General features: G+C 35.5%; 2 protein-coding genes and 1 pseudogene across 6 annotated transcripts; all 3 read right to left on the bottom strand.

Annotated features, from left to right (window-relative positions):
* Positions 1 to 3,130: 3,130 nt before the first annotated feature.
* On the bottom strand, positions 3,131 to 7,413 carry LOC147566199 (protein COBRA-like). Its single transcript, XM_086652694.1, has 6 exons — positions 7,055 to 7,413; positions 6,368 to 6,447; positions 5,493 to 5,949; positions 5,219 to 5,378; positions 4,814 to 5,091; positions 3,131 to 3,691 (listed from the first exon to the last, which is right to left on the bottom strand). The coding sequence occupies exons 1-6, from the start codon at positions 7,149 to 7,151 to the stop codon at positions 3,402 to 3,404; spliced, it is 1,362 nt and encodes a 453-aa protein (XP_086508820.1). The 5' UTR covers positions 7,152 to 7,413; the 3' UTR covers positions 3,131 to 3,401.
* A 5,613-nt stretch (positions 7,414 to 13,026) lies between these two features.
* LOC147566198 (Tetratricopeptide repeat (TPR)-like superfamily protein) lies at positions 13,027 to 15,997 on the bottom strand. 2 transcript variants are annotated; one of them, XM_086652691.1, is made up of 2 exons: positions 13,630 to 15,997; positions 13,027 to 13,279 (listed from the first exon to the last, which is right to left on the bottom strand). In XM_086652691.1, the coding sequence occupies exon 1, from the start codon at positions 15,637 to 15,639 to the stop codon at positions 14,065 to 14,067; it is 1,575 nt and encodes a 524-aa protein (XP_086508817.1). In that variant the 5' UTR covers positions 15,640 to 15,997; the 3' UTR covers positions 13,027 to 13,279; positions 13,630 to 14,064. The 2 variants fall into 2 exon arrangements, with proteins under 2 accessions (XP_086508817.1, XP_086508818.1); XM_086652692.1 differs by having other exon boundaries at positions 13,604 to 15,817.
* An 844-nt stretch (positions 15,998 to 16,841) lies between these two features.
* On the bottom strand, positions 16,842 to 21,128 carry LOC147566197 (transcription initiation factor TFIID subunit 8 pseudogene; annotated as a pseudogene). Of its 3 annotated transcripts, XR_015230383.1 has the most exons (4): positions 20,826 to 21,124; positions 19,306 to 20,674; positions 18,232 to 18,310; positions 16,842 to 17,202 (listed from the first exon to the last, which is right to left on the bottom strand). The product of XR_015230383.1 is annotated as a transcription initiation factor TFIID subunit 8 pseudogene, transcript variant X3 (transcript). The 3 variants fall into 3 exon arrangements; XR_015230382.1 differs by lacking the exon at positions 16,842 to 17,202 and having other exon boundaries at positions 17,373 to 18,310; XR_015230381.1 differs by lacking the exons at positions 16,842 to 17,202; positions 18,232 to 18,310 and having other exon boundaries at positions 19,221 to 20,674; positions 20,826 to 21,128.
* Between the last annotated feature and the right edge of the window lie 17 nt (positions 21,129 to 21,145).

The following is a 21,145-nucleotide window of genomic DNA, read 5'->3' as shown; positions in this document are numbered from 1 at the left end:
TTTTAACCTAAATGAAGTACAAAATATTGGCGTCGCGACACTAGTGCTTTTGGAATTACTTATTTTTGGTTTTCACACGACATGTAAGTAGTGACAACAAAATTAAGATAAAAAGCTACGATTGAAGAAAAAATTGTTCTAGCTTGGGATTGAACTTGGGTCATTTGGTCTCTGTAACATGCCTTCCACGAGTTGATTAAAATAGACTACTTGTTGGTTTTGATAATTTCTCTACAAAGATTAATAAAGTGGACACCACTTACTTCTCTCGTTGTAGTTCTTCCTGAAGGCCCTTGGCTCTGGGGCCTTAAGCGAGGCTTTGCTCGCTTTGCTCCCACTGTCGCCCCTAGGTTCGTGTATGAAAAGTGGATATTTGGCTCTGCCTGGCCTTCCACGTCGGTGGTGTTTTTTTCATGCAAAGCAGAGCTGGGGAGAGACCGACCCCACGCTGATACAAGTTATAGTTTACTCGATACAAACAGATGTTTGCTCAATACAAACTATTATTTGCTCGATAGAAATTGTTATTTGCTTGATAAAAATTCTTGAACAAATGAGACAAACAAGTCATTTGGAAAATCCTTAACAAAAAAAAAAAAAGTCATTTGGAAAAAAGTGAACTAAAAAAACAAACAAGCATCATTTTTTTCAGCATAAACATCAGTTTCAAGACAAATATCAGTCAGTTTTGGACAAACATTAATTTGTTCAAGGCAAACCCTAAAGTAGACAAACTATGTTTTTATAGGCCACTCATGTAGAAAATGATATAGATGCTTGTGACAAAACGAAAGAAACTCTTTGAAAAAGGATCATCTTTAAGTTGGAAAACGATCACGAAAAAAAATCAAAAACCGGTGCAACAAAACATTAGGAAAAATATATTTGGGAAGAAATTATTGAAAAAAGCCAAAAACAAAAAGAACAAAATGAAAAAACGGTGCGAAGCGAAAAAATTTGTAAAAATGGTAGAAAAAACATTTCAAAACCTAAAACACAATTACATAACAGGAAGAAAGTACAAAAAGGAAAATTACGACACAACAATTGAGAAGACCAAACAAACATTAACTTTTACAAAATCTGGAAACAAAATTTAATATGGTGACTTTACACGGAATGACTGAAACAACCGTTAAAAAAGATAATGACTTTTTTGCCATAACCAAATTTTTTTTACCTCAATCTGCCATCCCCACAATTTTTAGCAGTCCTTTCAAAATATTGAAAAGTAAACCAAATTAGGAAACGTTGAAGGCAAATCTCAATCAACAATGAAAAAGTAATTTACAATACTATATATAATAAACATCCATTTGTGGAGAAAAGAGAAACACATCTAACAACTATAGAGTTTTAATTGACAAAAAAGAAATTAAAATCTCTCTCTCTCAATAAAATAATAACTAACTTAAGAGAAAAGAAACAAAAAAATAATAACTAATAAAAATATCTTTATCTCAAAAAAATATAACAATAAATTTCGTAACATTTGATTGATACAAGTGTCCGTGCCCTAGGACACGGGATATACCCTAGTATTTCTAGAAAATGAATAAAAGTGTCTCCTTTCAAAACAGGCACTCCAACATGTTTTCTCATGTGTCTAGGACTGTTAATAGCTATGCTGATGCTTTAGCTAAATGGGGGCGAACTCACGGGTATAAGAAAATATGGAATGATGTTGCATCTTTCTTTTCTGAATTCTAGTTGGTTTGTAATAGACGCTTGAGTTTAATGGTATTTCTCTTCATCAAAAAAAAAAAAAAAACTTAAATAGGTGACGTTTCAACAAAAAAAAACTTAAATAGGTGACGTTTCAACAAAAAAAAAACTTAAATAGGTGACTTCAAACCGATTTGACTGCAAAGTAAGCTCAAGTCCACCGAAACCAAAGAGACCAAGAACTATTGAATATAACTCAAATCGATGTACTTGTACCGAACTTTTGTTACAAATTTCAGTCGGAAACCACCTATTTGGGGCACCTATAACCAAACACAATCAAATTAGATTTACTAAGTCAAAAGGTGTGCAGGGGGGCATCAATAATTTATAGAAGGCACCTTTAAAACTTCCATGTTAACACTTCAGAGAAATTTTCATGAAAACCAACGGTTAAACATTGCAATCAAATGCCTCTTTTTTATTTGGTTCATATGGTAACGGTCCAACCAACAGAAAAACTAGAGCTATCCTTATATGATATTACTCTCACTTTACCGTTCGTAGGATGAAAATAAACGGACAAAAATCACAATAGACGTCATCTTCACGATTTTATTAAGGAGCCTCTGTAGTCGTCTTACCAACAAAAAACCAAGAGCCTCTTAACAAAAAAAAAAAAAAAACAAAAAACCAAGAGCTACTACACGATCAAGACGATCACATCAACAACAACAAATTATCATAAACATCAAAATAATCTATAACCATTAATGTGTAGTACTGTATATGTAACCACCAAAATCATCCATAACCATTCATACTCATCCCAAAAAAGTCAAAATCCTAAAGGAAGGTATAAAAGGATACATGATATAAGATGGATCATATATAAGAGATCCAGCGGTCAAGATGAGTTTCAGAAATAATATACGTGTGTAACACGTGTTGTAAATAAGAGATCTGGCGGTTAAGATGAATTCCAGAAATAATATACGTGTGTAACACGTGTATGTACGTGACGAATTGAGAAGACGAGATCCGACGACCTTTGAATTCTTCTTGATCGTCGGATCTCGTCTTCTCGATCCGTCACGTACATACACGCGTTACACACGTTACACGTCTATTATTTTTGGAACTCATCTTGACCGCCAGATCTCTTATTTACTATCTGTCTCATATCACGTGTCCTATTTAAGGTATTTGCTGCTGATTGAGAAACAAATTGAAGACACTTAAAATTATATATAGAAGAAATTGAGGTTGAACAGAGAAGAAGGCACAAAGAGAAAACGAACTGAACAATTGAAGATGAAATTGAAAGTTGAAGCTTCACTCATGAAACAGCAGTCATCTTCAATCACATGGTAGTCATTAAGAGCAGTAGTCAAGTTCTTTCATGAAGTAGAATAAAGCTGAATAGTAATTCTATGACAAAAATAAATACACAAGTCCTACTCTCTATGACAACAGTTTCTTTCACTTAAAGAATAACATATTTCAACATGAATCTTATACAAAGAAGATAATTCAATCATATAAACTAAGATACAACAACTAAAGATACACAAAATCAATTCGAATTAAAGCCGCTCTCGTACATATAAAGAAACTAACTTTTTTTGCTCAACGGATTGTGTCGTACCTGAACACACTTCAATTCTTAGAGTCAAGGCCCAATAATGCCAACAATTCTGTGATTTAGCTCGGTAATATTGCCCGGTTTTAATGTACTAGGAATAAGCTAATAAGATTGTCAAACATGTGAAAAGAGCCATGGTAGAACCCATTAAGGAGATCATTGATCGGGGACTAGAATTCGGCAACCATGGATAGGCTTCAAGCGGAGGCATGACACAGTTGTCACCGTTGAAATAAATCCTACGAGGGAAAGCCCAACCTTTATCGAAAGTGAAAGACTCGTCCTTTCTGAAGAGTACCTCTGATTGTACATTCCCCAGAGGCCCAGCTTGCATGAGCAAATCGTTGTAGAATTTGTCACCCCATAGCATAGCAGTATCATCTGGTCCACCAAATCATAAAACAAATTGTTATTACGAAGTTTAAAGTAGAAAAAAAAAAGATAATATGCGTTAACATGTTAACAACCACTTGCTATAAATGTTCGCACTGTATTTTTTGAAACAACAAGATTGTTTTTTCGGTGTACCGATTCAACGAGTTGGGTCAACGAGTCTCTTAGCAAAATCACTGGTGAAACTGTTTCTTCGATTTTATTGGTAAATTGATCAAAAACACCTCCGTTCCAAATTAATGGGAAAGACTAAGGAAGAGAACAATTCAATATCTTTCTTATTTCTAACCAATAGTGTATGTTATACAAAGCAGATGATTCGTAATTGAATCTCACCATCGATTTAAGATTGAAAAGAGAATTGTATTTCTTCTGTGTTTTCTGATTTACTAACTTGAAGCTGATACCCTTCTTGAATAAAAAAATCAGTATGTCTTTGATTTAGAAATCAGATTCACACCAAAGTCTGCTTATGTGATTGACCGCCCATCTACTCTTGTAAATTTTGGAATTGTTGGGTGGAAAATCTAATGAAGCAGACTTTGGTTGGGTGGAAATTTTACTGAAGCAGACTTTGGTTGAGTGGTAACATGTGTGTCATGCCTTTACAGGAAAGAGAAAGTGTATTCTTTATGTGTCTGATTTATTAATCCAAAGTCGTTGAGGATTTGAATCGATTCAAAATCGACTCCTATTCCGACAAAGATTTGATCCCTCCTCTCAATAGAGGTGAGACACACATGTTACCACCCAACTAAAGTCTGCTTCAGTAAATTTTCAAAATGTAGGGCGAAGGATCAGAATGTGTATCAGGTGATCATGTGGGTATTAGATTATGTGATTGACCGCCCATCTACTCTTGTATTATTTTGTGATACACATTGTGGGGCCTCTTAAACAGTTCGAAGTACTAGACCAGGTCGTTGACATGGAACCCCATACTAAAGAAAAATGTCCTTGCAAACTTTTTCTTAAGAAACGGATTTTCATGTAAGCATACCTACAGAGTATGGCATAACTATCTTAGCATAGTGGCACGACGAGATAATTCCGCTTTCAGTATATGAACTATATAAGAAAGAAGCAATCACAATTGAAGGTAATACTTACTAATAGCAGCATAAGGAGTTAATGGCTTGTAATTGAAGCTGAAAACTTGGGTAATGTTGTCAAGATTCGGATGTTGAACCACCATATTCCACTGTGTATAGTTCATTCTATAGTTGAAATTTGTGATTGTGATCTTCACCCGCCAGTACTCTTTGTAGTTGAGCTTCACATGCCAATGAACCCGAATCGGGCACATATGGGACGTACACTGGACAAGAGGCGAAAAATTGTTTTTACCAGGAGCTTGAATCGCCGAAGCTAAATATGGTGAATCTCCCCTGTAAAAGAAAAACAGTAAGGAAAAACTGGTGATAGACAGATCCGGAAAAGGAAATTTGACAATGAGAACTAACAATTTAAGTATAAGTGACTAAGTGAGAAGAAGAGAATTATAAGAGAACTTACTCTACACAACTTCCTGGTTGAGTTATATTATTTTGACAACCACACGTACAAGTCGGACATGGGACAATTGTATCATTGTAGAACGAAGAGAGTGAGACACAACAAGTTGGAGTTTTCTGAGATAGAAACTGAGAATATGTGCATGTAACGTTCCATGTCACTGCAACAAAGGAAGCATGTCAAAAAGATACCGAGAACCGAAAAACGGTTTTCTTGATCAACTAGTATTTATATAAGGTTGGAAAGAAACCAAGAATTTCAGAAAGAAACTTACTCTGTGCTTGAGTAGTTCTCCTCTGATCTGCCGTTTGAAATTTACTTGGTTTCACAATTTTCGCCGGTCCACACGTATATCCTGGTCCTGGTGCTTTCAGTGTAAAATTCTTTGGCACTCTGACGGTTTTGTTTGTAGTTCCTGCAGCACCAACACTAACTTGGAAAGAACTTGCGGCGTTTCCAGGATCTTGAACCCAAGAATTGAGTACTCCTCCTTTGCAGCAATTTGCTATTTGTTGGTTGTAAGGAGTTCCTGGTAACAAGTCCACAACCGTCGGATCTTTCTTACAACAATGTGGAACATTCCCTTTGTATTTTGAACAATCCCCTTGCTCTGTTGTTTGTGCTCCTACCATACTCCAAATCACCTCCTTCTTTGACCATGTCCATCCCATTGTCCATCCTGGGGCTTGGATGTGACGATATTGTTGGAAGTTGTACATAGTAACAACAGCCTGTCGAATCCCAATCGGACAATCACAACTTAGTTATTTTCACATAACTAAATGCAAAATTTCATGAATCAATGTAAGTAAATTCATATCGAACTCCTAAGATAGCACAGTTTTCGAACCTTGCCCTCCACTTACACCTCCTTTGACCATCTCACCTTTCATTAACCACTTCCTTATAAAGATACGTGTGTCGATCTCAAGAATTTTGAGAATTTCAAAATTACCATATAGGGAGTGTAGTAAGAGGTGTTACTGGCGGGCAAGGTATCATTTTCCTTCGGAAATTGAATAAAAGTATTGGTCGAATGATGAAAACAACTATAAATAGAGTAAAGCCATAAACTGACTAAATTTAGATTTTTCAAACTGAATCAGAATGAGATCCTATCCAAATCATATTGTAGTTTATATAACTTACGACATAACCATCTGGAGTCCAACTCATGATATCCCATTTGATTGTTATATTTCCGTTGGGATCAAGTGGATCGTAAGCTTCTGTAGAAATCAATAAGAAAATTATCAGCTATAAATTTTTAATCAAGAAAGATCCAAACACATAATATCGTAAATCAAGTTTAGAAGCATTAGCAATCACCCCATATCCCCAATTCTTATAAACTTGAGCATTATCCATGTGATAATGCAAATGGGTAGTTTACCACACTAATCTATCACATCCTAGTTATAAGAAGAGAATTGAATTGATGAAGTTTTGTCTTAGCTCTCACTTGAAAGATCCGAAAGATATAGAGTTAATTCACCTATATTTCACAAAACATTCTAATCCCACTAATATTTTAGATTAATCTTGAGATTCCAACTTAAAGTCACTAGATTTGTTATTGAAAATTGAAAATTTTAAACAAATAAAGAAAACCCATTTCTACAAACTAGGTACCATATTCTTTCTTAAAAAAAGAACATGTCAAAATTTCCATTATCAGCTTCAACATAGTTCCTCCTGAATATGCTAAATCCTTCAAAGGTGGGGTTAAATTCTCACAATCCAATCAAAACCCATAAAGTATAGTACCTTAATTAACCAAACAAGATCAACAGAATTGAAAGAAACAACTTAAAATGTAAATAAGGTAACAACAACCTGTTGTGGTAAAACTGAAGCAAGAAAGCAAGAAAACAAGCAAAATGGTGAAGCTGGTGAACTTGGAAACAGATCTGGAGGAGTAAAGAGAAACCATTTTCGTGTAAGTTGGTCTTCTCTCTCAGTCTCTCTTTCTTTTTAGTGAGAGAAAGAGATCTGCAAACACCCTTTGCTCAAACTGGTCTTACTCACATCACATGGCAGCTTAAAAATAAAGAGATTCTTTAAAAACAAAGCACAGGTTAATACTAGTGTGTAATTTAATGTCCTTCCAAACAGGTCCTTAATTATTGTTTGATTGTTTTTATGCCCATTTAATTTGATATAATTACAGAGAATGACACTACCCAACACTGACTAATTTTTGTTTTTTTTTATTAGGTGTCGGATCTGTTGAACAGGTATTTTATTTTAACAGCAATATCACCGACGAGTTTGGTGCACATGAAAATTAGTTATACAGACTATTATTAAGAAATATTATGTTTATTTTGAAGTATTAATGTAAAACTAATTTATTTTTATTTTTTTGACAATTTGAGTTCGATGTACGATAGTCATTACAAGGCGTTGATACATTAAGGATGCGATAAGCACAGTAGCTGTCAAATCAAATAAGAACAGGCCTAAAGCCCATCTAACCAGTGTCCTAAAGCCCAACTAACTATGGTCTAAAGTCCATCTACATGATTTATGCCTAATAACCTCAAGTTCAATAATCCAGAAATTTCACCTTCTCTGGGGATCAAACCCGAGACCTCCAGGAACTTTGGAGTATATGTCAACACTTTAACCACTCGGCAACCAAGTGTTGACATGTAAAATCAATATTGTGTTTTGAGTTAAGTTGTGAAAATCGGAATGTCATACTAGTTCATCATATTTTCTTAAACAACGTTTTACTAAGTAGAAATTCATTACCTTGCACAAAAGTTAATAAAATTTGGTTATTTGAATTGAGATTATTAGGGTATAAATAATGTAATTGGATTTTAATTAGGTCATTGTCTAGTTGGGCTATAGGTCCGGTCTTGTTTGAGTTTGAGTGGGCGGTTATCGAGCTTATCACATCTATGATGTATCAATGCCATTTGTAACGACTGACGTAGATCGTAGTCGACTTCCAAAAAAAAAAGGTTAACAAAATTTGTCAACAATTGGTTGCCCAAGTGCTCCAATGTGCTGACATATACTCCAAAGGTCCCTGGAGGTCTCGGGTTCGATCCACAGAGAAGGTGGAATCTCTGGATTATTGAATTTGAGATTATTAGGGTATATATAATGTTGTTGGATTTAGGTCATAGTTTAGTTGGACTATAGGCCCGTTCTTTGTAAGAGTTGTATTCGACAGTAATCGTGCTTATCACATCTTTGATGTATCAATGTCAATGTAATGACTATCGTAGATCGTAGTCAATTTCCAAAAAAAAAGTTAATAAAATTTTAGGGTGTGTTTGATATCTCCTATTTTCAAGGAAATAAAAGAATTTCCATTGAAATCGGTAATTCCAACTTTTGGTACGAAGTACTATATTTCATGGCTTTAATTTCATATGGAATCTATTTTCATGAAATAGTTCATTTTTAATTCTTTGCTCCCCCTGAAAATTAGTGTTCGTGAAAAATCAAAATAAAAAAAATAACATTTTTTTTAATATATTCGGATACTTGAAACTTAATATTTATCTCCATATATGTTCAAATTAAACGACATTTTTATCCACAAAATTTACCGAAAACATCCTTTTACTTACATTGGGCAAATGACATTTTTGTCTTTCTCACCAAATGGCATGTTTACAACGTTGTCAAAATGACATTTTGACTTTATATAGCTAAAATTACATTTTACCTTTTTATTATAGCAAATTGACATTTTACCCTTATGTTGTCAAATTTACATTTTTATCCCGTATGATATCAAAATGACATCTTTACCCTTATGTGGTCTGGATGACATCCTTACTTTTATCTTGTAAAAATGGTATGTCTACACTTTTACATTAAAACGATAATTTTACCCTTTTATATTAGTAAAATCTCTTTTTTATCCATACGTTGTCAAACTTACATTTTTATCTTGTCTTATTCATAGTTTGACGCTCTTACTCTTAAGTTAGTAAAGTGACACAAGGTTAAATAATTTTACAACATGGGGATAAAAATATAATTTTAAAAACATAAGGGTCATTTGACTACATAAAGATTAAAAGGTCATTTGACTACATAAAGAGTAAATAAAAACTCTTAATTGAATATTATATCCGTAGAAGTTCATTTTCAACCAAATAACAGAGGTCGTAATTCCACGAAATAATAAATGACTACCAAACGAAAGAACTCTTATTTCCACGGAATTTACCTTCCATGGAACTTTTTTATTTCCATGGAATTATTTCCCTGATATCAAACACAACCTTAATATCTACTTATACTGCTAAAAAAATCACGGGATGAACCTGTTTTAGTTTCGAATTTCTGATTAACAGACTAATTTGTTCTCTAATTATGGTCGGAAGTTCATTTTGACCCCTAATTGTGTCTGGTAATTCAATTTGACTTCTAAATATTGTCAATCATTTTAATTCTACCTTATGGTTTTTTTTTTTTTTATAAATTTAATTTTCTTTTATTTGTCCAACTCATGTAATTTTTTTTAATTACAGTCTTATCTTTCTTTCACCTCATCTTCTTCAACTTAAGGTCTTAAGTTCTTTTTCTTTCTTGAACTCCTTCCACAACCTCCTTTTTTCTCTCTTTGTCTCCCTCTAACCCCTATTTGTTTCAGTGAAGATCTTTTTCGCTAGAACAAAGAGAGAGTTGGAAAGAGAGTGAAACAAAAGATAGAGAGAGAAAGAAATCGAGAGAGGTGGATGTGGCGAAAGGAGTTTGAAAAAGAAATCAAGTTCGCAGACGAGCGATCTTCTTAGGTTGAAGAAAGTGAGGTAGAGGAAAGAGAATGATAAGATCAAAGAAAAATATACATGAGTTGAACAAATTAAAGAATAATTAAAATTACAAAAAATACCAGACATAATTAGGGCTGGGAAAACGGTCTGAAACTCCGCGATCCGGCCCGTTCGGCCCGAACCGTGAGAGACCGATGACCGAAGTCAACCCGAGCCGGGCTTACCCGGCCCGATAGCTCGGGCTTATAGGGCCGGGCTCGGACAGGGACTCAATTTCGAGTCCCGACCCGATAAACCCGCCCGACACCCGAGCCCGATATCAGCCCGATTAAAACCCGCCACATTATCCCTTCAGATCTAGGGTTAGAGTATATAAGCCTTTCTTTTGCCTTACCCCTCATTAGGCCTAGGGTTTTTTTTCAGTTTCCAACCAAGAAAGAGAGACTCTTTTACCAGAGAGAGAGAGAGATGGACACTTCTAGAGAGAGAGACAAAGTCTTCTACTAAGAAAAAAAAGAGTATTATGGAAAGGAAACCAAAGAAGAAGATCTAAAGATGAAGACCCTTGCTTTCTCTGTTTTGATGAGGAAGAAAATTTTATCTTGACCCTTGCTTTCTCGATTTTGATGAAGAAGAAAGTTATATCTTGCTGTATCTCTATCTTTATTCCCTTGTAGTGTGTTTTTACATATGTTCTTTTATTTCTCTTTCTATTTTTTTTTTTCTGTAAAAGACATGTTCATAGATAATATGAACCAGTTGATGGTAAGTAAATCAGAGATATGTTCTCTCTCTCTCTCTCTTCGTGTTCTCTTGCTATTTCTTTATCTCTAGAATGTATATTGTTTCAACAGATGTGTTGAAATCATGAATGGATACCTTCATATCATTTGTAGATCTATTCATTTCATCTACCCAGTAGATTTGGACATATATTAATTCATTAAAAAAAAAACTTAGTATTGTTCATCTACAAATTTGTTTCTATTACTAGATCTGTAAAAGTTAAGATCTATAGATTTAGGTTCTTCCTCATTAACTCAGTTAAAAAAAACCCTAGAATTTTCTCTTTTTTTTAGTCAAGTTCAAACCCTAAAAGTTCACGGATAGCCCGGAGCCCGATCGGGCAGCCGGGCTCGGACGGGCTACGGGCTCTGGATGGGAGTTTTTGGTCCGGCCCGATCCGCCCGGAATCTTTTCGCGGGCTCGGCTTACTCGAGCCCGATCCGTCCGAATCCGGCTAGGAGTAGCCCGAGCCCGTCCGAACCCGTCCGATTCCCACCCCTAGACATAATAGAGACCAATTTGGACACTTGGTCACGTATTGGAGGCTAAATCACATATCATAGAATAAAACGGAATTAACCCAAAATAATTGAGGGCATTCATATTCAAACAAAGGGCATTATGGTAAAGTGAGCAAGTCGAGATTGCCGACAGTAATGCTGTTACCCTTGTGATCTTCTAGCCTCTAGATGTTCCACTAGGCCCCACATGTGTCGGTGCAGTTTCTCTCTCTCTTTTTTTTTTTTTTCTCTCTAAATACAAATCCAATATTTGCAACAAAGAAAAAGAAATACGAATCCAACAATTTTACTACAATTGCTTAGTTCCAATCAGAAAAATACGAAATAAATAAGCTCACGAATTAGAAAAATACGAAATAAAATGTAGCGTCTACCTACGGAGTTATATGAAATCGAAGTCAATCGGACCATTTTACACGTAAATTTAAAGTCTTTGTGGGTCATATTTTACTTTTTGGTATTAAACCTGATGTGCCTCTTTCAACAAAAAAAAATAAAAATAAAACTCGATGTGTCTAATATTATAATTTTAACTTTTTTTTAGCATAATTCAACAACCTTTTTTTGATTGGGACTCCTCAACAAAGTTTTGCAAATAGTTACATAATAGTTTGGTTCTTTGCAATAAGATGATACTTCTGCATTGACTCTATTGAAGTCTACTCTTTCACTGCTATTACCTATTGTGATGGGTAGTTGTCATGCCAGTTTCGGCTCTAGAATTACTAGTCCTCCAAGTGATTCATCTTCTATTAGCTAGTACAAGATCAGGTGACGCTGCAGATAGAATATCATCAGTATCAATGGCACGTGTACGACACAACTCTTCATCGTAATTCGTACTTCGCTTGGGCAACTGCCAAGACCCTAAGCTATTGGTGTGAGACCAGTACTTGGTATGTTTACGCGATTCAAATGGGCATGCGAGAACTCACTTTAGGAACATAACTCAGAATCACGCGACAGAGGCTAACCTATACTTTTACATGATCCAAGACTCCCTCAATGTACTTACAGACCAAGAGGTAGGTCTGGCGAGTTAACCCATACCCCACATGACCCACTATTCAGACCTCTCATGTGTTGCATACGATCAACAGTTTTTGTACAAGCAGAATTCCTCAGTATGACTTCTCATCATACATGTAACAACATAAAAGAAACATGATTATATCAATCACTTAAGGGAAACCCCTAATCTGCATCAATTTTTCTAATAAACAATGCAGTATGTTTTCCTTCTGATCATAAGAACTCAACCTGTTTACATGAAGATTAGAGAGATGAACCCATTAAAAAAAACCACGTGTGCGTGAAACAATCTTGTAACGGCCATTTTTCGATCATAAAAGTAACTATTTGCATGAAAGAAGAAAGACATTGGGCGGTTAGATGGAAAAGGCTGAGAAATTTGGAAAGCTACATAGTATTCTAATATGCTCTTTCATAGTATCACATCAGAGGTAACTTCGGCTATTTCTTGCTCCGGGCAGCTCTTCATAAGACAAATTAAGCAGAACCTGAAGATCATATGGTTCCTCTGGCAGTGATTCAGATTTCAGGATGATAAAAGGGTTCCAAAACACATATTCTGCAGGCAGTATATAAAACTAGACCAAGTACTTATCAACCTATATTTGATATTCAGATTCTATTAAACACTTCAGACCAATTTCATACCATCCGAAAACATACACTATATGGTTGCACTTTCACTGTTTCACTTTGATCACTAATAGAAATAAAAGATTACCGATTATTAAAATGCAATTGAATTAATCAATGGTTCATGTTGTACATTATTTGTGTACAAGTATAATGGGGAAACCCATTAATAAGCAACTAAAGATAACAATCTTTTTTGTTTCTAAGTATCTTTATCTGAACAATTGATTTACCTGTGGTTCAAACTTCAAAGTTAACTTCCATGAGATGATAAAAGGATTGTTCTTTCTCAACGTCTTTCAGCAGAAAACTGCCTAGATTTTGTGCACGTCACCTGATAATAACTGCAAGAAAGAAGATAACAAAAATTTAAGTAGCCCTCATGGAAGCACAAACTAAAACTTAGCATCACATTTGAATTTAAAACAGAGAATCATCAAACATTAGCTAAACAATACTTGGATAAAATACTTGCATAAAATTTTATGTAAATTTTTAGAACTTATTCCAAACCTTTTAGCGACAATTTCTACATGGCATCAATACTTACATAAAATATTTATATGAAATACCATTTGTTAAGAACTTGATCCTCGAATAAAAATGAACTAGTTCAATCTTGATAAGGAATTTGTGGTAAAATTGGTAAACAAAAGAGACGCACAAACCAGTTGAGAGATGATGGTAAGTTTGCCGAATTCTCGCATCAAACAGCCTAACTATAAAAATGGATACGATGATAATGAAAAGTACTTCGGAGAAGCTTAGATCCGGGTTCTGATCAGAGAGAAAAACCTCTGAGAAACTTTTAGAAGTTCTCTCAAATTCGATGTCTTTTACACCTATTGCAACTGCGGTGCCAAGGCTCTACAGTTGCTTTCTCAACAGCAGCTTGCGCTTCTCTAAGCCTGGCTCCAATGGTTTCTCTGAAGACTCACCAGAGGTCTCTTTTGATCTTTCTCGAGATTCTCTCTCAGCTCTTTGCCAAGCTCTGGGCCATCAGCATATATCATTTCATTAGCTTCCCCATTTGCTCCACAGTCAACAACCATGCAGTCTTTATCCTTTCCGTTGACCTTCTTCGACCTTTCTGATGTGCTGTTTTTGTGCCCCTCTTTGTCTACTCATATTATCCGACAGCAATCCAGCTGCTTCCGGCCTCCTTTGTCAATCCTTTCTCCCTCATCAAATCTCTCAACTCTTCCACATTATCCCATCTTCCAATGGCTGCATAGAAGTTCGAGACAGAAACGTAATTCCCAGGATTCTCTGGTTCAAGCTCAAACAGACGCTTAGCTGCGAATTCACCTCGAACAACATCAAGACTAACTCGACAAGCATTTAGAAAAGATGATGTCAACTTGACACTATTCTCGCCCATTTCACAATAAATATTCCAAACTTCTTCTATAAGGCCTGCTCGGCCTAATAGGTCCATAAAACAGGCATAATGGTCAGGACTCGGATTAAGCCTGTACTTCTCCTTCATTAGAGAAAAACATTTTCGTCCTTCTTCCACAAGACACGAATGCCCACAAGCTGATAGAACAGTGAGAAAAGTTACATCATTTGGCAAAATACCACTCTCTTCCTCCATCTCTCTGAAAAGCTCCAGAGCTTCAACGCCACAACCCTGACTTCCATAAGCATCTATAATACTAGTCCATGAAATAACATCTTTACGGGGAATTCGACTGAACACAAAACGAGCACTCAAGATATTTCCACATTTTGCGTACAGATCCAATAATGCATTACATAATTGAGTATCCCAATCGAACCCAAACCGAATTACAACACAATGTATCTCCTTTCCTTTCAATAAACTTGAATTTTCAGAGCAAGCTACAAGAACGCTAGTAAGGGCAATCACGTTCGGTTTTTTAATATCACTTAGGATTGATAACGCTTCCTCATATTTCCGATTCTTAACACAAGCAGATATCAAAGAATTGTAAACAGCATCATCCTTTTTACAATTCAAATTAAAGAATACCTTCATAGCATCTTGAATAAACCCAGAATCCGAATAGAAATCAAGAAGTGCAGTCCCCAATATAGTTGAATTATAACCCATAGTGATCACTAATGCATGAATTTGCTTCCCTTGACAAACTGAACCTAAAAAGGCACAAGCTTTAAGAACAGAACTCAAAGTAAACCCACTGAATTCAACACCTTCTCTCTGCATTTCTTTAAAAAGTCGTAACGCTTCATCTGCAAGTCCTTGACGAAAATAACTTGAAATCATAGTGGTCCATGTAACTACATCCTTTGTAGTCATCTCTTCGAAAACTCGAAGTGAATCATTGATGTTGTCACACTTGGAATACATGTCGATAATAGCAGTTTTCGTTATAGTTTCAAATTCCGATCCATTTTTTACGACCAACCCATGAATTTGTCGACCTCGTATAGCATCGGAGAGGGCCGCACAAGCACCAAAGACAGGAGTGAAAGTGTAAGGATCGAGATCAGAGCGGTGTTGGTGCATTCTTTGGAAAAGAACCCATGCTGTTTGTGCGTCATTTGTTCTAACATGATGAGAAAGAAGAGCGTTTAGAGAGCTAAGGTCTCTGTGAGAAATTTCGTCGAACAGGTATCGTGCTTGTCCGATGAGTTTACGTGACAATATGAAACGGGAGTTTGAAATAATCAGTCTTTTACACGGAAGTGACCCGACGAGACGAGATAGTGCCAACATCAAGTATTGTTTGTGGGTTGAATTAGGGTTTTTGAATTTGAAAAATTTCCCACCAAATCATATGACTTTTAACTTCAGTCTAATCAGACAAAGAATGAGTTCCAAGAAAACTTTGTGAACCAGGTGCCTTCCTATTTTTTTCAAATCTCAATACGAAATCTCCATTTCTTTTGTTTGTAATTTTGGTTGTTTTATAGGGTTTTATCTTATAAGATTTAGAAATAATTATTTGTGTTCAAAGCCACTATTTTAAAGTCTGAATTTATTAGAGAAGTAAACTCGTACATTTATTCAAGCTATATATGTAGATTACACCCGTCAATTTGTTCAGATTACATATTCAGTCTTCAGAAAAAACAAATAACACGGCATCGAAGTTTCTAAGTTTTCAACAAAAAAAAGAAAGAAGTTTCAAAGTGAAATGTTATACGCACTTGTCATTTTTAATGAACACATTCACAGTAATTCACACTCATAAGCCAGATTTATTTTTACATGACACGCTCATTTCTCCTGTCCACACATATTGTCTTGACCAAAATTTAATTTCAAATTAGAAATTTCATTTCCCTTGCTCTCTCTCTCTACAGGCCAAAAAGGTACTTTTTCTTTTTTTTGTTGAACTGCCAAAAAGGTACTACTAATATGTAACAGATGACGTCGATAACAACTCTACAGACAGATAACAAATAACAACATTTGTTTACAATTTTCGAAAAGTTCTCATCACAAGATAGATATCAACGTTATACTCTAAACCTCTAAATTTGCTATTTCTTCATCTCTCAAATAACTTGCATAAGCATGTCCAGTAAGAGTTTTACCTAAATTTTGATTGTGCGTTCCATAGATAACTTCTAGTTTGCACACATCACAATATTAAGAGAGATGCTAGAATCACAAAAAAATTTGACAATAAAAAATTCCCAGCTAATGTGGCGGTTGTGATTTTCATCTCTCGGCCTAGATTTGGTCAAAATTTGAAACCACACCCGCCTCATCAGCTGGGAACTTTTTTTTGTCAAAATCTTTGTAACTTTATCATTTCCCTTCCACTAACAAATGAAAGGTTGTACTTCTAAGTACTTGTGTCCCTACTCTTATTAGTAGTGTCTTTCTGGACCTTTTGGCCCTACACCCGTCTTCAGAGTAAAACAAGTAAAAACCACTAGTTTCACGGTTTTCTATCATAAAATGGGTTGCTTGAATTGTCTACACAAAATATAATCTTGTGTGGTCTATTAATTTCTTTACACCATATCACAAGCTTCTCCAAACTTTCATGTACTTCCTCTATTTCAAAATATTTATGAGGGTTTGTTTATAACTACTGAAATCCGTTCATTTACTCAACTCCTTGGTTTTCATCTATAGGTGGTTCATTCGGAGGTGGGTGATTTTTGTTTCAAGAAGAGGCATTCATGTTGAAATATATATCGTCTTTTCATTACAAACAGTAAATTTGCACTCTTAAAGAGATGCTGGAATGCCTGAGCTGATGTAGTTATCAACCTCCTCATTCCAATATTCTTCACCAACAATACCGCCAAAAGTCCCAAGAATCTGTAGAAGAAAACTGAATTGAGAAGTGATTCCTACATGATTTTGGTAAAACAAATACGAAGTAATAAAGATCATATTCTAATTTAGAGACTTTCAGATTTCAGAAACTAAGATTAAACTAAATTTAAACCACAGAATATGTAAAAGCATTATGGAGAGGAGAACAAAAGAAAGAGAACAAAATAGTGCCATTATATTTAAATTTGGGGTCTGGAAGTTGGAACCAATTATACAGTACGTGAAATAGATGAAAAGGATTACTTGCGGGATTAATAGTTCGTTTGGGAGTGATGGAGGGTTACTTGGTGGAGCTTACTTTTCAAGTAAAGCCACAAGGTTTGCAAAATACCTCGCCAAGTGATTACTGAGACTCTAGCAGTTATACAACATTTTTAGGCCTATTAAGTCCCTTTAAAGGTTAACTGATATATTATATGTCAGGAATCCAACAAAAACAAGTAGTTCTTTTTCCTCTGATAGATGATCAAAACTTCAATGGGGCTCAACTCATCCCAATGACTCGAATGACAACCAACCCAGCCCATCACCCAATATTTGGGAATCTGTTTTTATGAGACAAAGATCACAGATATGATCAGCTCAGACTTCTTCGACCAAAATGTGAAACAGATCAGGCAAAAGCATCGACTGGAACTTTGAGCATAGAAGCCAAATTATGACAAGTTACATAATGACATTTAATGCGTTTTAACATTAATAATATGGTCGACTCTAGTATTAAGTAACGCATATTGTATTATTTAATGTCAAATCACAAGAAATTAGCATGTTATGTAACCCTAAGGGATATAATTGAAGGGGTTTCTTCCCCCATACACCTAAAAATGATGCTACTAATCTACTAAAACAACATTGAGCAGTGCAAAGGCTTTGCAGACATAATTTCATCTATTCTTTTGTTCCATAACAAGTTATGTACCCATGCACAAGCAGGAACAGATATTGCGAGAAGACAAAAGAGGCAGTTCATACAAAGATACCCCAAGTCAAAGTGAAAACTAAACTTACTTGAATAACAGAGAATTAACTGAGTCGATGAAGGCATACCCAAGACCCACCAAGCGCCTTTCTGGAAAGAAGTTTAAACCTGCATCTCCACACTCTTTTAAATGAACATTAACATGTAATACAACCATGTATCAGTGACTTTTCCTAGAAAACTATATTCTGCTACATTATTGCCACAATGATATAACCTGAAAAAGAATTAGCACCCTAGATTGGTTTGTAGGCTGGATTGAGAAAACACACAAATTTATGAGTAAAGGAACACCGACGAGAAGAAAAAACCTTCTAAGTTTTCATCTATAATATATTTGGATTTCAGGAAGCTTTTCTTCAAATGGTTGCATACAGAATTAGAGGAAAAAGAAATTAGCTTCCTTTGGTAACCTTACACAAAACTCGTAGTCTCGTACTTCATCAATGCTATAAGTCTCGTACTTCATCAATGCTATAAGTTAAAAGTATCGTGCCGTGTCCAACTTGGTTAGAAGTTGACTTCTCCTAAGAACCATTATTTCAGAAAAGAAGACTCGGTACTTATTGAGGGGCAATAACAAGCCTTATGCAATTACTGCTAACAAATGTAACACTATAACAATATCTTGCAATAAATGAGAAAGGGAATAAATATTACTTAGACAAGCCAACAGCAGAAAACTCCATGCAACATAGATCTGCCATAATACAAGCTCGGGTTTATAACTTTATAATAACTTCTTCTAATAAGTCTTAATACCGAGAAATAAGAGAATAAATCTTGAATTCTATTCAATTTTCTACGAAAGTTTTAAAATACCGGACTCCAAGTAAATAGGCCTAATCAACATGAATAAATAGATCCTTTTTGAAGTTTCGGACTTTTTGATAAAGCTTTTGCATATTTACAAGTTCATTTTTCTTCAGCTATATAAACTCTGGTGAAAAATGTGTACAGTTAGATTCCTAATCACTACAATCAATAAAGAAAAGAGAGACTATACAAGATGAAGCCAGAAGCTAAAAACTCCATGAACCCATTCAATATAGGATCATGGAAGAAGCGAGATTTCATTTAAAAGAATCGTTCGTGATACATACCACCATATAATGGGAAAAGGGTTCACAGACCCAGAGAGAACTGATGTAAATACCAGAATAAGAAGATGTCCATTTATAACCCCACAAGATGGTTGCATCTATCGCTAAATTCTAAAACCAGTATACAAGTTCCATCTAGCAAGCCTGACAATGAATTAATGTACAACTAAGAAATATCATGTTGCCTATCTATGGAATCCTTCAGAATTTGCTCAGCTCTCCTTTTCTTGTCATCTCTTTCACCATCCCTCCCAAACCAAGCAGCTGCATACCCAGTACCATTCATCTGAAGGTTCAAATCAATAGGCATGCCTAAGGGTTTCTTGCCAACCCTAGATTTTAAATGCAGAACAAGCCTCTTATTTGGCAGAGTTTTTCTCTCACCATCCCCTAAATCAGAAAACCCACTCTTAGCTGCTTCAATAGCTGGAGCAAAAGTATCCAGAACTGAAATCTGATTTTCTAACAAATTATCTTTTTGAATCTTGAGTGGAACAATGGGGTTTGATTGTTCTTTGTCAGGGGCTTCAATAGGTGGAGCAAGAAGTGCGTTGTCACTCTCATGTAGAGGGTCAGCCTTCTCAGAATCATCGTCTCTCAAATCAACTGGAGCTTCTGAGCTAGTACTTGCCAAACGCTGCTGCAAACTCAACAATGAACGTTCCGCTTTCCTTCTTTGTCTCGCCTGTTCGATTTTATCCATTCTAGGATCTGTTTTCCTCTCATTCCATACAGGAGTGTGAATATAAGTGTGGGGATCAGGGAAAGCAGGTAACCAAGCTGGAATATGTTTACTAGCTGGGGTTTCACCCATTTGCAAGAAACTTGGTGTATGTCTCAGATTCCTGATAATTGGAAAGTGAGTAATTGTCCGACCAAATGGAGTTTCCTCTGCTACATTTACGTAATGCTGTATCTCTCTAACTGGAGCTGAATCTATTAAGCAATTACCCTGGCTTGAAGAAGTAGTAAATCTCTGTGAAATACCCAAATCTTCCAATCCTTGAATGACATCAAAAATATTGCACTCCACTCTACCAGCCAAATTAGCATAAAAATGAGCAGTTTTTCCCAAATCAAGAAGATAACGAATCACAATATCAGATAGAGCATCTAGGGTTGACTCATGGAAACATTCAAATCCAGTGTTTTCACAAATCTGAGCCACAGCAATTCTTGAAATTGCTCGACCAAAATCATCACTACCAGTTTGTTCTTTCTTCCTTAATTCGTTCTCGTTCACTGTTTCATTCTCTCTACCTCCATCGCTCATATTCAAAACCTCATCAATTTACCCACCATCTTTTTCCCTCTCTAGGGCATTCGCCAAAATGACATTTTTTCACTATCTTCGTTTCCTGCTAGAGTTCTAACAAACAAAAATAATTCCATCATTCAAAAACAAGAACTTTCGAAGAAGAAGAAGATTCAAGGAAACCCTAGATTGATATTGAAAAAAATAAAAAAATAAATGGAGATCAGAAGAGAGGTACAAAAATGAAGTACTGAAGAAGTCTTACCAGTAGTTTCTCGAGTCTAACAAAGATATCCGTCGAATTAGCGATAACGAAGCTCCGACAACTATAAATGACAGAAAATCTTCGTATCGAGAAACCCTAGCTCGGAATTTCTGAAATTGGGGGATCAGAGGTGCTGCAAAATCATTAAGATTTGGTAGATAGAATGAAAGCGAGAAATTTAAATTCAAGAACAGTATGAAAACCCCGGAAAAGCCCTAGACAACCAAAATCGAAGAACAGAGAAGAGAGAGAGAAGATGAGATCGAGACCGAGTAAGGGTACGTATATTTATAGAAGGCACCTAGAGGGCTAGCCTAGCG

The sequence above is a fragment of the Eschscholzia californica genome, unplaced genomic scaffold, assembly GCF_041429995.1.
Source record: "Eschscholzia californica isolate CP2 unplaced genomic scaffold, dmEscCali1.0.p SCAF_1, whole genome shotgun sequence".
Lineage (NCBI taxonomy): Eukaryota > Viridiplantae > Streptophyta > Magnoliopsida > Ranunculales > Papaveraceae > Eschscholzia > Eschscholzia californica.
Note: the sequence above shows the minus strand (reverse complement) of the source record. Positions and strands in the feature narration are given on the sequence as shown.